General features: G+C 52.2%; 1 protein-coding gene across 1 annotated transcript; it reads left to right on the forward strand.

The window, feature by feature from the left end:
- Positions 1 to 247: 247 nt before the first annotated feature.
- Positions 248 to 16,060, forward strand: LOC121463924 (short transient receptor potential channel 2). The gene is made up of 13 exons (XM_041676491.1): positions 248 to 345; positions 919 to 1,644; positions 3,866 to 4,078; positions 5,724 to 5,888; positions 6,203 to 6,377; positions 7,011 to 7,211; positions 7,772 to 7,934; positions 8,327 to 8,419; positions 12,608 to 12,800; positions 13,532 to 13,659; positions 13,739 to 13,817; positions 14,402 to 14,537; positions 15,122 to 16,060. The coding sequence occupies exons 1-13, from the start codon at positions 274 to 276 to the stop codon at positions 15,514 to 15,516; spliced, it is 2,739 nt and encodes a 912-aa protein (XP_041532425.1). The 5' UTR covers positions 248 to 273; the 3' UTR covers positions 15,517 to 16,060.
- Positions 16,061 to 16,074: the final 14 nt, after the last annotated feature.

The raw sequence follows: 16,074 nt of genomic DNA on the forward strand, positions 1-16,074 counted from the left end.
AACAGATGGATCTAGGCTTGGCTGTGAGGCTTGCACAAATCCCATTCTCAGCTGTTCAGTGAGATAATCGGGCCGCAGTGTCTCCGAGGTCCTGGACCTGTGATAGTCCAAATTCTGCTTTGAAAAGTTATCCACTCTTCCCTTTTCCCGGGAGACGTCATCCTCTGTCACTAACACCAGCTCTCCTGTCCCTGGGGTGCAGGGCAGAGAGAAAGCAGCTGGTCCTGAAAAAGGGAGGGCTCAGGGTGGGGCTCTGAGTGGGGCTGAGAGAGGATGCTGGGAGAGTCAAGGGAGAGGCAGACAGTTCAAGCCTTCGGGGCAGCTGCAGCCATGGATCCCCTTTCGGTAAGAGACGCTTGCTGCCCTCCCCTCCCCATCCTGGTCCCACTACTCACTGCCCATGGGGATTCAGGGACAGCCTAGCTGCTGGACAAGTAGTAGATACCACCATGTGGATGGGAGACCCCCATGGCCCTGACCCTGGGCCCAAAGAAAAGAGCAATGAGGCAAAGAGAGCGGTTGATGGAGGGGAGCACATTAGGGGCCTGTGAGGAGCCCGGCTTAGAGACCCTCCGTGTGGGCTTCAGAGATGAATCAACAGTTTGGAGACTAGATTCTTGCCGGGTTCTCTGTGCTTGTGTGTGAGTTAGGCTTCTAGGGTGGCCCTGACCACCTGCTTTAAGTCACCTCTCCAGGGAACTAACTTACACTGGGCCCTAGTATGTAGGATTTTTATGAGGGTGGAAGTGAGCTAGTAAGGCCAGCCCTTTCCTTTTCTACAAAATAAACTGTGTGGGTAACAAGGGAGACGTAACAGCTGACTCCAGAGGGGTAGAGGCCAGAAGGTAGGTGAGGAGGGCCTCCAAACTAAGGGGTTTGGGAACTCAAGAGCACTCTCCTCTCCCCTCTGCCACCCAGCCACAGCCCACCTGGACTGAGATTGTGAACAAAAAACTCAGGTTCCCACCCACACTGCTGGGTGCCATCCAGGAGGGGCAGCTGGGTCTCGTGCAGCAGCTGCTGGAGGCCGGCGCCGGCGCCGACGCCTCGGGTGCTGGGCCAGGTGGGCCTCTGCGGAATGTGGAAGAGTCAGAGGACCGCTCCTGGAGGGAAGCCCTCAACCTGGCCATCCGCCTGGGCCATGAGGCCATCACCGATGTGCTGCTCGCCAACATCAAGTTTGACTTCCGGCAGGTCCACGAAGCCCTGCTAGTGGCAGTGGACACAAACCAGCCAGCGGTGGTGCGTCGCCTACTAGCTCGGCTGGACCGGGAAAAGGGCCGAAAGGTAGACACCAAGTCTTTCTCACTAGCTTTCTTTGACTCGTCGATCGACGGCTCCCGCTTTGCGCCTGGTGTAACCCCACTCACATTGGCCTGCCAGAAGGACCTGTATGAGATTGCCCAGCTGCTCATGGACCAGGGCCACACTATCGCGCGGCCCCACCCGGTTTCCTGCGCCTGTCTTGAGTGCAGCAATGCACGCCGATACGACCTGTTAAAGTTCTCATTGTCCCGAATCAACACCTACCGTGGCATTGCAAGCCGGGCTCACCTCTCACTGGCCAGTGAGGATGCCATGCTGGCTGCCTTTCAGCTCAGCCGGGAGCTCAAGCGCCTTGCACGGAAGGAGCCTGAGTTTAAGGTTTGTTGCCCCCACTCTTCACTCAGTTCTGCCCTCCATGCCCAGGGTCTCTCTGGGGCTTTATGGTAGGTGTTCTAGGGAGTTTGAGAAGTGAGAATGGGCAAAAGAGGATGAAGGCTCTTACTGTAAGAGCTACAGTTCATTCTGAGGTAGGCTTTCATTCTAGTGACAACATTCACTTGGCTTATGCAGGGACTACAGCTCCTACCCCAGGGCACTCTAGATCCATCTAAGCTAAGAGAAAAATAGAAACAGCTGGACAGTCTTCACCATGACCTTCAGTAGAGCGTGTCCCCTTGAGGTACCCACTGTATTTTCTTTTTTTTTTTTTTTTTTTTTTTTTTTTTTAAGATTTATTTATTTATTATGTGTACAGTATTCTCAGTATTCTGTCTGCATGTATGCCTGCGGCCAGAAGAGGGCACCAGACCTCATCACAGATGGCTGTGAGCCACCATGTGGTTGCTGGGAATCAAACTCGGGACCTTTGAAAGAGCAGGCAGTGCTCTTAACCACTGAGCCATCTCTCCAGCCCAAAATAAATCTTTTTTTTTTTTTTTTTTTTTTGATTTTTCGAGACAGGGTTTCTCCGTAGCTTTTGGTTCCTGTCCTGGAACTAGCTCTTGTAGACCAGGCTGGCCTCGAACTCACAGAGATCCGCCTGCCTCTGCCTCCCGAGTGCTGGGATTAAAGGCGTGCGCCACCGCCGCCCGTACCCACTGTATTTTCATGTGGAGTGCTGTGTTGGGATTCCCGAGTTTGTGGTCACGAATGGGAAAAGGGGACAAGATGCTCCCAGGACTTCATTCAGTGCCTCTGTGGATGGTCTTCACAGGACTTCCAAAGCACAGAAAGCAGGAAAAAGAGTGACCCTCGGCATTCGTGTCCCAGGAAGGTTCTTAAGGGAAGAGGCATTTGTTTGACCGTTTGTTTGACCAGAAGGGGCTGGTTGGGGAAGATGAGCAGGGAACTAGCTGGAGCAGGCTGCAGACCTGGCAGAGGGCTATAATGTGGAGGTGTGGCTCACTCAGTTGGTAGACACCTGTAATCCCACCACCTGGGAGGTGGACACAGAATGACCAGAGTTCAAGATCATCTTCGGCAAGTTTGAGGCCATCCTGGAATGCATGAGATCCTACCTCAGTGACCCCACCCTCTCCAAAAGAGTGTGAGGACCTGGGATGGACCAAAGATACATGAAGCAGAGTGTCTGGTCCCGGACCTGGCACTGAGTCATTGGCATTCCCTGTATGCCAAGCCAGACTAGGTCCCCATCCTCAAGACTGCCATTAGGTGGGGAAGCCTATGAGGATATTAGGAAGGCCTAGGACAAGATGAGGTCAGAAAGGCAGAAGAACGAACAGGAAGGAGCGGTGTTTTCAGAGGACTTTCCCTCTCTTAGCAGCCTGAGGAGTGAGCAGAGCAGGAATTCCCATCCATACTTTACAGCGGGAGAGACTAAGGTCTGTAAAACAAAACAGAAAAGCTTCCTGTCTGAGGGACAGTACTAAAGGTACCCTAGACCTTTGAAGCCTGGCTTAGATCCTGTCCTAGAAAAAGGCCCCAAATAAAACAGGATAGGGAGGGGAATGTGCAGCCAAGAGCCGCTCACTCTTCACATCTCCTTAAACTGCCTGCACTGGTTCCATATAAGGATGCTCAGAAAGATGAACAGGATGAGCACAAGGGTAACGGTGGAGCAGTGAGATGGTGCAGCAGACAACACTGTCGCCTCTGTGCAAGCCTAAGACCCGAGTTCAACCCGCAGGACCCATAGAAAAGTGGAAACAATTTTGCAAAGTTGTCCTGAGCTCCACGTGTGTGCTATGACCTGCACACACATCCCAGCGATAGCTGTATGTATGTCTGAGCTTCGCACGTGTGCTATGTATGCTCTGTGCACCTGCACACACGTCACAGCAATAGCTGTATGCATGTCCTGAGCTCCACACGTGTGCTATGACCTGCACACACATCACAGCGATAGCTGTATGTAAAGAAAGCATGGTCAGTCAAGAGTTAAAGCGGGGCAGGAAGCAGGAATTAGAAAAGTCCAGGGACATGAGAGGTGACATGTTTGGGTTGAAGTGGCTTAGTGATGAGGTGGGGAGAGCATCAGATAAGCAAAGAGACACAGAAGGCTTGATGAGGTAGCAGAGAAGAAATAGATGAGCCAGTGGCATCAGGTGTGTTGGCACACACAGACACTCTTCTCTTACAGCCTCAGTACATTGGCCTGGAGTCGCTCTGCCAGGACTATGGCTTTGAACTGCTGGGCATGTGCCGGAATCAGAGTGAGGTCACTGCGGTGCTCAATGACCTGGGTGAGGACAGTGAGACTGAGCCTGAGGCTGAGGGCCTGGGCCAGGCCTTTGAGGAGGGCATCCCCAACCTGGCAAGATTGCGGTTGGCTGTCAACTACAACCAGAAACAGGTCAGCTGGGCCTCCTGCCTGTCCTGCCCTCCCTCCCCTGGTCCCTCTTCAGCCTCATACCATGACTTTCTCTCCTCGGGACCTGAGACCTTGATTCTGAGTCCCCTTCTATATGATTCCTTACCAGCAAGAGGGGAAGTTTCTCATCCCTTCCTGGTTACCTCCAGTCTGAGCGTTAACCACACACTCCCCCCTGGAAAACTAGTCACCACTAGGATCCCATTGAGCATTAACCACACACTCCCCCTTGGAAAACTAGTCACCACTAGGATCCCATTGAGCATTAACCACACACTCCCCCTTGGAAAACTACTCACCACTAGGATCCCATTGAGCGTTAACCACACACTCCCCCTTGGAAAACTAGTCACCACTAGGATCCCATTGAGCGTTAACCACACACTCCCCCTGGAAAACTAGTCACCACTAGGATCCCATTGAGCGTTAACCACACACTCCCCCTGGAAAACTAGTCACCACTAGGATCCCATGTTCAGGTCTCACATAGTCTTAGCTTTGCCTCTGTCTTATTGAGTAGCTTTAGCCCAGACTGCAGTGCCTCATCTGCATAACAAGGCCTTAAATGGCTGGTGTTGTTTTTGTCCTACCAAACAGCTAAGCGACAGACAGGATCCCTGTCCAGCCCCCCCCAGCCCCTGACTCCTCACGCAGCTCACGTCTCTACAGATAGAATAAATTCCTATAATAGAAACAATTGGGTTAAAGGTTATGTGTATTTTTAGCCCAAGGACAGACAGTTCCTGAAATGCTGGCGGCCATTGTTTATGGGAGATAACAAACTGCTTGTTTTCACTCCTCCAGTCTGAGTCAGTTTGGCTCCAGGGACTCTGCAGGACCCAGGTGTTTCTGTGACCCATACATGTTTTGTGTAATTCTAATGGTGAACCAAATCCAACCCATGCAAGCTGGAAAGATGGATTTAGATGATGCTACCTACTAGGCACATTACCAAAGCCTTCCCTTGTGCAGTCTTCATTGACCTGGTCCTCGTGAAAGGAGACCCATGTTCCATGCCCCTTCCCTACTCAAGTTCATTCACCTAGACTTGTGTTACACATACCTGCTGAGGACGGGAACACTGGGAATTCTGAGACTTAGACCCCAAGTTCTACCCACTCCTGCCTGATTTTGATTCAAGAATGTGGAGTGTGAGCCGGTTGGTAGTGGTGCACGCCTTTAATCCCAGTACCCATAATGCAGAGGCAGGTGGATCTCGGTAAATTCGAGGCCATCCTGGTCTACAGATCGAGTTCCAGGACAGGCTCCAAAGCCACAGAGAAACCCCATCTCAAAAAAAAAAAAAAAAAAAAAAAAGGCTGTGAGGGAGGCGTGAGGCGTCTCAGCATCGGAAGGCACTCGCCCATCATGTGGCAGATGCCCATCATGTGGCAGATGGAGCCTTCTTCTGGGCAGGCTAGTATGTAGACAAAATGACGGTTCAACCTCTGTGGCAGGAAGTAAGGGCTCTGATTCCAACCAGCTCCTCTGGCTTTCCCACCTGGTGGCCACCTCCTCTCATGGCCCGTCTCTGGCCTTCCTCCTGGTGGCCACCTCCTCTCATGGCCCGTCTCTGGCCTTCCTCCTGGTGGCCACCTCCTCTCATGGCCCGTCTGTCTCTGCTTAGTTTGTAGCACACCCCATCTGCCAGCAAGTTCTGTCTTCCATCTGGTGTGGGAACCTGGCTGGCTGGCGTGGAAGCACCACCATCTGGAAGCTCTTCATTGCCTTTCTCATCTTCCTCACCATGCCCTTCCTCTGCATTGGCTACTGGCTGGCGCCCAAGTCCCGGGTACAAAGAATAAGATGAGTGATTCCTTGCTTTGTGTTCTGGAAGTATACAGGGGGCTGAGGGCAGGGACAGGCGTTACAAAACTGCCAGACTGCTGTAAGAGAAAGAGTGGAGAGGGGCCACACAGGCCCCTGCTGGGCAGCCCAGTGCTTTCTGAGGTAAGAGGAGCAGGCTTAGAAGGGGGTGGTGATGTTCTTACCTTTCAGTTTGGTTCAGTTTGAACTTCTCCTGTTGGATTCTCCCCACCCCCCAAAAAAGTTGGGGCTCCAAGGACAATGGGCCTCTGACAGGCACGCTTTCCTGTCCCCCCAAAGCTTGGCCGTCTGCTGAAGGTCCCAGTGCTGAAGTTCCTGCTGCATTCTGCCTCCTATCTGTGGTTTCTCATATTCCTGCTGGGAGAGTCCCTGGTCATGGAGACTCAGCTGAGCACCTTCAAAGGCCGCAGCCAGAGTGTCTGGGAGACTTCACTACACATGATTTGGGTCACGGGTACGTATGCGAGAGCCCACCAAGATCCGTCTCCAAGGGCAGCTCTGGCACCGAGACTTGGCCACACAGAGCAGGCTGATAATTCAAGATCGTGATCGTATACTAGAGCTAGGTTGCTGTGGCACACGGCTGTAACCCCAACACTCAGGAAGCTGAGGTAACAAATTCCAAGCCAACCAGGGCTACGTGATGTTCAGTGAACAATGGCGCCTGGTGCGGGAAGAGAGCCAGCTCCCACAAGTTGTCCTCTGACCGCCACATGTGCGTGCGCGCACACACACACACACACACACACACACACACATATATATATACACACAAATATCAAACGTTTAAATTTAAAAAATAATAAAATGGAGTCTTTACATATTTGCCTAATATGGTTTGGTGGGGTCCCCGTGGGGCTTGCTCTTTGCGTGACACCTGTCTAGCTTCCTGTGTGGGTTACATCCATCGTGAGAGCAGTCTGCACCAATGAGGGGATCCTTATCTTTCCAGAAGGTCACTTTGCACATGGATGGGTTAAATGTTTCACACCCCGCCCCCCATCAATGCCCTGCCACTGCAACCTATCTGTGTCCTTGAAGGAGGAGGAGGCTCCTCCCTTCTCTCCTGACCCCTCTCCCCTTCCAGGCTTCCTGTGGTTTGAGTGTAAGGAGGTGTGGATCGAGGGCTTGCGCAGTTACCTTCTGGACTGGTGGAATTTCCTGGATGTGGTCATCCTGTCGCTGTACTTGGCATCCTTTGCCCTGCGCCTCCTGCTGGCTGGGCTGGCCTACATGCACTGCCAAGAAGCCTCCGACAGCGCTACCTGCCACTACTTCACCGCTGCTGGTGAGGGTGTGACCTTCCTCTTTGCTGTGATCAAATACCCAGCAAATAGCCAGGCACTGGTGACACTCCCTTTAACTCCAGCTCTCGGGAAAATACGAGGCTGGCCTGGTCTCCAGAGTGAGTTAGTTCCAGGACAGCCAAGGCTACATAGAAAAACCCTGTCTTGGGGACTGGAGAGATGGCTCAGCGGTTAAGAGCATTGCCTGCTCTTCCAAAGGTCCTGAGTTCAATTCCCAGCAACCACATGGTGGCTCACAACCATCTGTAATGAGGTCTGGTGCCTTCCTCTGGCCTTCAGGCATACACACAGAATATTGTATGTATAATAAGTAAATAAATAAATATTTAAAAAAAAAAAGAAAAACCCTGTCTTGAAAATCAGACAACAAAAACAACAACAAAAATACTGAGCAACTTAAGACAGGAGTTTAGAATTTATTTTGGTTACTAGTTCGATGAGACAGTACATCCTGGTGAGGAAGACATGGCAGGTGCAGAGGTAGCTGGTCACACGGCCCATAGTACTGCCGCTCAGCCACTGCCCCCTCTGCCCCGCACAGAGCGGAGTGAGTGGCGCACAGAGGACCCTCAGTTCCTGGCCGAGGTGCTCTTCGCCGTCACCAGCATGCTGAGCTTCACCCGGCTGGCATATATCCTGCCAGCTCACGAGTCACTGGGCACTCTGCAGATCTCCATTGGCAGGATGATTGACGACATGATACGGTGTGTACTCTCCTCGCCCCCACAGATTCCGTCTTCCAAACCCCTGTTCCTCTCACAAGACAGATCTCCAGCGGTCTCTGAACCCTGGAATCTAGAGGCAGAATGTGAATGTGTTTTTCTCAGCAGGGAGGTTTATGGCTCCCGCCCTTGTCACCATTACAAGCCACCAATAGCAGAAAGAGCCCTTGGTGGCTGCTTCTGAACCCCACTTCTAGAACAACTCTATGTCTTACTGCTTTCCTCTTCTTGGAAATTAAAGTCAGAAGGCAAAAAATCAAATAAAAACAAAGAGCTAGGAAGGCCAACCTCTACTTTCCCTGACTCCTTTTCCCAGACCCCGACTTCTAGGGTGGAGACCTGCTCTGACCCCTTCACACCCTACTCCCTCTCAGGTTCATGTTCATCCTCATGATCATCCTGACTGCCTTTCTCTGTGGCCTCAACAACATTTATGTGCCGTACCAGGAGACGGAGCAACTGGGCAAGTACGCCGGGCCCTGGGCTGGGGCTGGGGTGGCCCTTCCCTGGTGGCTCACTCAGTAGCTCTCTTACCAGCCTGCAGTGATTTACTCGGACAGTCACTAATTTATTTGATTGCCACTTGTTTCCAGCCCTTCTCTCTGACAAATGTCAATCATATGGGAATAGTAATGAAGAGATTCCCCAGTCATGTGTGCCGTTCTTCACTGGGCACCCATACCCTTCACTGGCACCCACGCCCTTCACTGGGCACCCACGTCCTTCACTGGGCACCCACCCCCTTCACTGGGCACCCATGCCCTTCACTGGCACCCACCCCTTCACTGCACCCACGCCCTTCACTGGCACCCACGCCCTTCACTGGCACCCACCTCCTTCACTGGCACCCACGCCCTTCACTGGCACCCACGCCCTTCACTGGGCACCCACGCCCTTCACTGGCACCCACACCCTTCACTGGCACCCACGCCCTCACTGGCACCCACGCCCTTCACTGGCACCCACGCCCTTCACTGGCACCCACGCCCTTCACTGGCACCCACGCCCTTCACTGGCACCCACGCCCTTCACTGGCACCCACGCCCTTCACTGGCACCCACGTCCTTCACTGGCACCCACGCCCTTCACTGGCACCCACGCCCTTCACTGGCACCCACGTCCTTCACTGGCACCCACGCCCTTCACTGGCACCCACGCCCTTCACTGGCACCCACGTCCTTCACTGGCACCCACGTCCTTCACTGGCACCCACGCCCTTCACTGGCACCCACGCCCTTCACTGGCACCCACGCCCTTCACTGGCACCCACGCCCTTCACTGGCACCCACGTCCTTCACTGGCACCCACGCCCTTCACTGGCACCCACGCCCTTCACTGGCACCCACGCCCTTCACTCATTGTTGTTTTGCTGCCACTTGCTTGATCTGTTTCTTTTTTTCTCTTGCAACACCTTTTGCTTGTTTGGTTTTTGAAGTAGGGTCTCACTATGTAGTTGGACTGTCCTAGAGGTTGCTGAGTAGACCAGGCTGGCCTCGAATTTACAGCGATCCACATAACCTCTGCCTCAGCAGTGCTGGATTAAAGGTGTGTTTCCCCTACTATCTCTTGCAACACTTAAAAGTAAATTCTGACATGTTAGTCCCGAATAATCTGAGATGTCTCCTAGGAACATGATCACAAACCACTATCACTTTGAAAACTTTAGTATCAGTTTTATAAAATTACTCTGCAGCCCTTGTTCCAAACTTCCTATGACCCTATTAGAAACCCCCGCATGTAGGAGCTGAGGCTGCGGCTCAGTTGGTAGCACACATGCCTGGCGTGTGTGAAGCCCTGGGTTTGATCTAGCACTATATAATTGGGCATGGTGGCACACACTGTGATCCCAGCAACTGGGAACCTGAAGCAAGAGCATCAGAAGTTCAATGTCATCTTTGGCTATAAAATGACCTTGAGCCAGACTTGGATACAGGAGACCCATTTAAAAAACAAAACAGAAAGACTGCTTACTGATCTTGCTGGGGACTTGGGTTCGGTTCCTGTATTGGCTCACAGCTACTTGTAAAGTCAGTTCCAGGGGATCCTGGACTAGAACACCCACTTCTAGCCTTTACGGGCCCTGCACACACGTGGTGCATATAAACTCACCCAGTCTCACACGCAAACACCTGGCTAAGAAGCATTTTCCATTGCATCACATCAGAGGAGCCTGGTGTGGCCTCGGCCCTTGGCCAAGAACGGCTCTCCACTGGAAAGGTGACAGAGAAGCTCTTTCCTAGCAGCGAGGTGTTCTGACATAGACTGCTTGCGGTATGTACCCACTGGGTTTAACATCCATGGACGATGTTGAGGGTCAGTGGGGTTTGAGATAGATTCCCAAGTAGCCCAGGCTAGCCTTGGAGCTGATGTGTAACTGAGGATGATCTTGAATTCCTGATCCCCTGCCTTCACCCCAAGTGCTAGAATTCTAGCATGTACCACCCTACCCAGGCACGGATTGATCTGTACCTGAATCAATGTCTACAGTGATCATTTTGAGACAGTGACTTTCCACTTCTGTGAACTGACATTGATTATCTTGCATCCTTCTAAAGTGGTACTTGCTCCTAGCTGTACATGGTGACACATGCCTGTAATCTCAGTGCTGGAATAGGGGAGGAGGGTGAGAAGTTCAAGGTCATCCTCTGCTGTTTAACAAGAGTGGGGCTAGTTTAGGCGACATAAGACTTTGTTCCAAAAAGAAAGAAAGAGAGCTGATGAGTTGGTTCAGTAGGTAAAAGGGCTTGCTGCCAAGCCGGATGACCGCAGCTGGATACCCAGCAACCACACGGTGAAAGGAAAGAGCTGACTCCAGAAGGTAGTCTGAGTTCCACACCTGTGCTGTGGCGGTTTCAGAATGCACACACATAGGTGCACAAACACCCACACACAGGAATAAGTAAAAAAAAAAAAAAAGTAAATGTAAACAGTTTCTTATTTATTTATTTTGGTTTTTCAAGACAATGTTGCCCTAGTTGTCCTGGAACTTGCCTTGTAGACCAGGCTGGCTTTGAACTCACAGAGATCCATCTGCCTCTGCCTCCCGAGTGCTGGTATTAAGACATGTGTCACCACCATCAATTTTTAAAATTATTTTGACTGGAGACTAGAGAGGTGGCTCAGAGGTTAAGAGCACTTCAAGAGGTCCTGAGTTCAATTCCCAGCAACCACATGGTGGTTCATAACTATAATGAAATCTGGTGCCCTCTTCTGGCATGCAGACATACATGCCTACTTCTGTACACTGTGTACATAATACTAAACTTACATATAAAAAAGTATATTGGCTGTGGGGCTGGAGAGCTAGCTCAGTGGTTAAGAACACTGGCTGTGCTAGGCCATGGTGGCTCAGGCCTTTAATCCCAGTACTTTTAATCCCAGGCAGGCAGGTCTCTGTGAGTTCAAGGTCAGCCTGATCTACTAGTTCCAGGACGGGCTCCAAAAAAAGAACACTGGCTGCTCTTTCAGAGAACCCAAGTTCAATTCCCAGTGCCCATATGGCAGCTCACAGCTGTCAGATCCAGGGCTCTGACACTCTCAAACAGACAGCACCAATAAAGAAGAAACAAACCATTTTGGCTGAAGATCTCAGGTGAACGGTAGGCATATCCTGAGGGTAGCCACGGGTATGGAAGCTTAGTAAGGTCGTCAGATTAAGTCATATTCAGGGAGATCTCCCTTGGTGCTACGTGGAGGGCAGCGTAACAACAGACAGGTGCTGGGCATGGAGTGCTGCCTGTGTTCCACACCACAATCCTCTCCCACCCGGACCAAGACATTTTCTTCATGTCTTCCTCTTTTATCTGCCTGCCTTGCAGTTGCAGCAGCCAACAAGATCTTCCCAAATGTAATTCAGCTGCCCCTCTGTCCGGAGCTCTTCATGGGTTTCTGCTGTTGGAAGGCCATGGCTGAGTCTTTAGCTCTATTCTTTAAGGCCCTGTATCTGTGTGGTCCCTAACAGCCCCTCACAAGCCGTTCTCTCTTCTCCACATCTCACACTCAGCCTCCCCAGAACACAAGGGCCGTGAAGACAGGGTTCTGCTTCTATACACCACTGTGTCCTTAGTACCCATCACTACTGTTTGTTCAGTAATACTGGCTGGCCAGGGGCTGGAGAGGGGCCGCAACGCTAAGAGGACTGTCTAACTCCAGCTCCAGGATTTCACTGCTCCTGACCTCTGTGGGCTCTTGCATACACACAGTACATATCTCAACACATGCACATATATGCATATCTGTGTGTACATACACACAGATATACATATATAAAATATACATACCAAAAATAAAACAAATTTTTAAATAAGGATTACTGCTAAGAAATGGCAAATATCAAGCCAGGCAGTGGTGGCGCACACCTTTAATTCCAGCACTTGGGAGGCAGAGACAGGTGAACCTCTGTGAGTTCAAGGCCAGCCTGGTCTACAGAGCGAGTTCAAGAACAGCCAGGGCTGCACAGGGAAACCCTATCACAAAACAAAATAAAAGGAAAGAAAGAGAAAAGAGAAGATAAATGTCTGTATCCACCAGGACGGCTCAAAAGGCTTCGTGGACACAGACACCTTTGGCTAAGTCTTCAGGGGCGGGAGTGTGCCTGGCTTCTCTCCCAACCCTACCACCGTGTTTCTCTCCTTTGCTTGGCCCCACCCTGCCAGTTTCAATGAAACGTTCCAGTTTCTATTCTGGACCATGTTTGGCATGGAGGAACACAATGTGGTGGACATGCCTCAATTCCTGGTGCCTGAGTTTGTGGGCCGGGCCCTGTATGGCATCTTTACCATCGTCATGGTCATCGTGCTGCTCAACATGCTCATTGCCATGATCACCAACTCCTTCCAGAAAATTGAGGTAGGGATCCGAGCCAACCTGGCCAGGAGGAGACACAAGGATACGGAGCACTGTTGGTTCCTCTGTGTGACAAGGGTCTCGGTACTGCTGCTGCTGTCTCCAGGCACCAAGCCCAGTGCTCTTTCTTCTTTTTCTTGTTGTTGTTGTTGGTAGAGGTGGAGGTGGTGGAGGTGGTGGTGGAGGTGGTGATGGAGGTGGTGGTAGAGGTGGAGGTGGTGGAGGTGGTGGAGGTGGTGGAGGTGGTGGAGGTGGAGGTGGTGGAGGTGGTGGAGGTGGAGGTGGTGGAGGTGGAGGTGGTGGAGGTGGAGGTGGTAGAGGTGGTGGTGGAGGTGGAGGAGGTGGTGGAGGTGGAGGTGATGGAGGTGGTGGTAGAGGAGGTGGAGGTGGTGGAGGAGGTGGTGGTGTTGGTAGAGGTGGTGGAGGTGGTGGTGGTGTTGGTAGAGGTGGTGGTTTGGAGGCCTTGTAGAAGAGAAAGTGGGAACACAAGAAGTAAGTGGGCAGACTGGGTTTTCAGGCTGGAGAATAGACTGAGCAGCAACTGGAAATTAGAGGAAGAGAACGGGAAAGGGGAAGAAGTTCCAGGAAATGGGGTGATCGAAGGGGGTAGAAATAAGAATGAGAAGAAAATGGTTGGCACGCTGGAGACTAAGATGGGAAGAGAGGCACAGCGAGCGAGCGAGGGGCCAGTGCCAGCGTGGTCCCTGCATAGCCTCCCGCCTCGTGGTCCCCAGGATGACGCTGACGTGGAGTGGAAGTTCGCTCGCTCCAAGCTCTACCTGTCCTACTTCCGAGAGGGCTTGACGCTGCCTGTGCCCTTCAACATTCTGCCCTCCCCGAAGGCTGCCTTCTACCTCCTCAGGTGAGGCCCCACCAAGCTCCTGCCCCGCTTTCCCAGGCTTTGCCCCGTCTCACTTCTTTTCACCATGGTAATTTCTCAGGAGAATTTTCTGGTTCGTTTGCTGTTGCTCCTCCTGCTGCAAAGCCAAGAAGTCGGACTACCCCGCCATCCCTACCTTTGTGAGTACCTTCTCAGCCTGTTGTTACCCTGCCATCCCCACCATCCCCGCCTCTGTGAGTTCCTTCTCAGCCTGTTGTTTCCTGGCCTGTGTTACCTAAGCCACCATATGTCCCCAGAGAGCCTGCTCCCAATTCCCATTCTCTGGCCTCCATGTTCATCTTCCTAGTTCTGACTGAGTCCAACATTTCCAGTCCCACAGCCTGCAGTCCATGCCACCCCCATCCCAAGTCCCAGACAACCAGATTTTAAGACATGCTTGGGTGATTTAAATGGCATACGGGAAAAGCCTCCTAAGGAATGAGAGATTCACAGAGCCTGCCTGTCTGAGCATGAGAACTTTTCTGTTTTGGACTATTACTGCCAGTTCTGCAGGGATCTTTTCTTCCCACGCCGCTCCCAACTCTCAGCCTTCACCACACACTCCTGACACCCTGTCCACTCAGTCTATTTTCCCTATATGGCTTCCATCTGTCCTCCAGGACTGCTCTGTAGGAGACAGACCAGGGACTTTGCCTTTCTCCTTTATTCTTGGTCAAGAGAGAGGTTGAAGGAAGGTGGAGAATTCACTCATCTTCCATTGCAGACCAACCCTGGGGCAAGGGAAGGGCCCGGAGAAGGGGAGCGTGAGCGCGGGTCTTACCGCCTTCGTGTCATCAAGGCTCTGGTGCAGCGCTACATAGAGACTGCCCGGCGGGAGTTCGAGGAGACCCGCAGAAAAGGTCACTTGCCCACCTCTAACCCTTCCCCATGGCTGTTTCTGCCTTTCCTGGGAAGAGTGCCTCACACCCAGACGCACCCCCCTCACTCAGTTACCTTAGGGGTCGCTCCTGTCCTGTCTGCCCACTAGCTCCTTGTCTCAGTTACTCTGCCTTTGTTTACATGTCGTTATAGACTCATTCCCTCATTCAACCCACGTGTGCTCAGATATTCCATCTCCCCCTTCCCCCTCCTCTCTGCCTCCCTTCCCTTCTCCTCCTTTCCTCCTCCCTTCCCTTCCTGGTTTCCCAGACTGGTATTGAGCTCACTTGGAAGCCTAGGCTGGCTCTGAACTCTCCATCTTTCCTCCATCTCCCAACTAGATGGGCTTACAGGCGAATGTCAGCCCAGCTAAGGCTTTCCTCCTTTGTCGCTGTCCTTCTATTGTTCCCACAGCTTTTCTACCCTCCTGACCCTTCAGGTCTTACAGTCCTCCCTTAGGATCCAGACAGGGTGTCCCAGGTTCAGTAGGGTGGAGTAGGGGTAGACAGAAGAGGTGCTGATAGGCTCACCTTCTGAAAGACCTCCCTGCCCCCACCCATCTCAGACCTGGGCACCAGACTGACAGAGCTCACCAAGACTGTGTCTCGACTGCAAAGCGAGGTGGTCAGTGTGCAGAAGACTCTGGCAGCAGGTGGGGCACCACGGCCTCCGGATGGCGCCAGCATCCTCAGTCGCTACATCACCCGTGTGCGCAACAGCTTCCAGAATCTGGGTCCCCCCACCCCTGAGACCCCAGCAGAACTGACCATGCCAGGGATTGTGGAAACTGAGGTCTCTTTAGGAGCTGGCCTTGATGCTATAGGAGAGGCAGAGACTCCAGCATCTGGAGAGTCCAGCCATGCCTCCCCTGCTCATGTGTTGGTGCACAGGGAACAAGAAGCAGAGGGGGCAGGGGACCTGCCCCTGGAGGAAGGCCTGGAGACCAAGGGCGAGTCCTAATACAACAGCAGGGTCTCTTCTGTCACCGAATGTAGCAGCCTTGCTGAGTAGGCATGGGTCTTGTAACAAGACCATGGTGTTTCTTTGCCTTGGTAAACTTTCTGCTGTGCAAATCAGGTAACAGTCGCCATCTCTTGATGTCCTGAGATCCTTCTTTTCCTTTCCCCTAAAATGGACCCTATGTGAGAAGGGCAGAGAGAAACAGCTTGCTTTGGGAGCTGGGGTTTAGAATCCTGCTTTGGAATTCCTTAGGTATTTAGTGAAAAGAGTTCTGGCCTAGGAGGCTGGAGGCCTGGGAGATGAGAGACCAGGGAAACAGGAGACCTGAGTGTTGGGGGGCCTGAGAGCGGGGGGGGGGGGCTGGGAGTGGGGAAGTCTGGGAGTCCATGAATTCTGCCTAAAAGGCAGCTGTGAGCCCCCCTGTGTTAAAAAGCTCCAGGTGCAGAGGTTAAAGTCTGTGACTAGGAGGATCAGAAAGTTAGTTTTCTATCCCTGACTTTCAAGTCTGCCAAGGACAAATGGTCTCATGAAATAAACCAGTCATAAAAGCCCACGAGT

The sequence above is a fragment of the Microtus oregoni genome, unplaced genomic scaffold (genome assembly GCF_018167655.1).
Source record: "Microtus oregoni isolate MIOR12 unplaced genomic scaffold, Mior012 000027F_ref0000203, whole genome shotgun sequence".
Taxonomy (NCBI): domain Eukaryota; kingdom Metazoa; phylum Chordata; class Mammalia; order Rodentia; family Cricetidae; genus Microtus; species Microtus oregoni.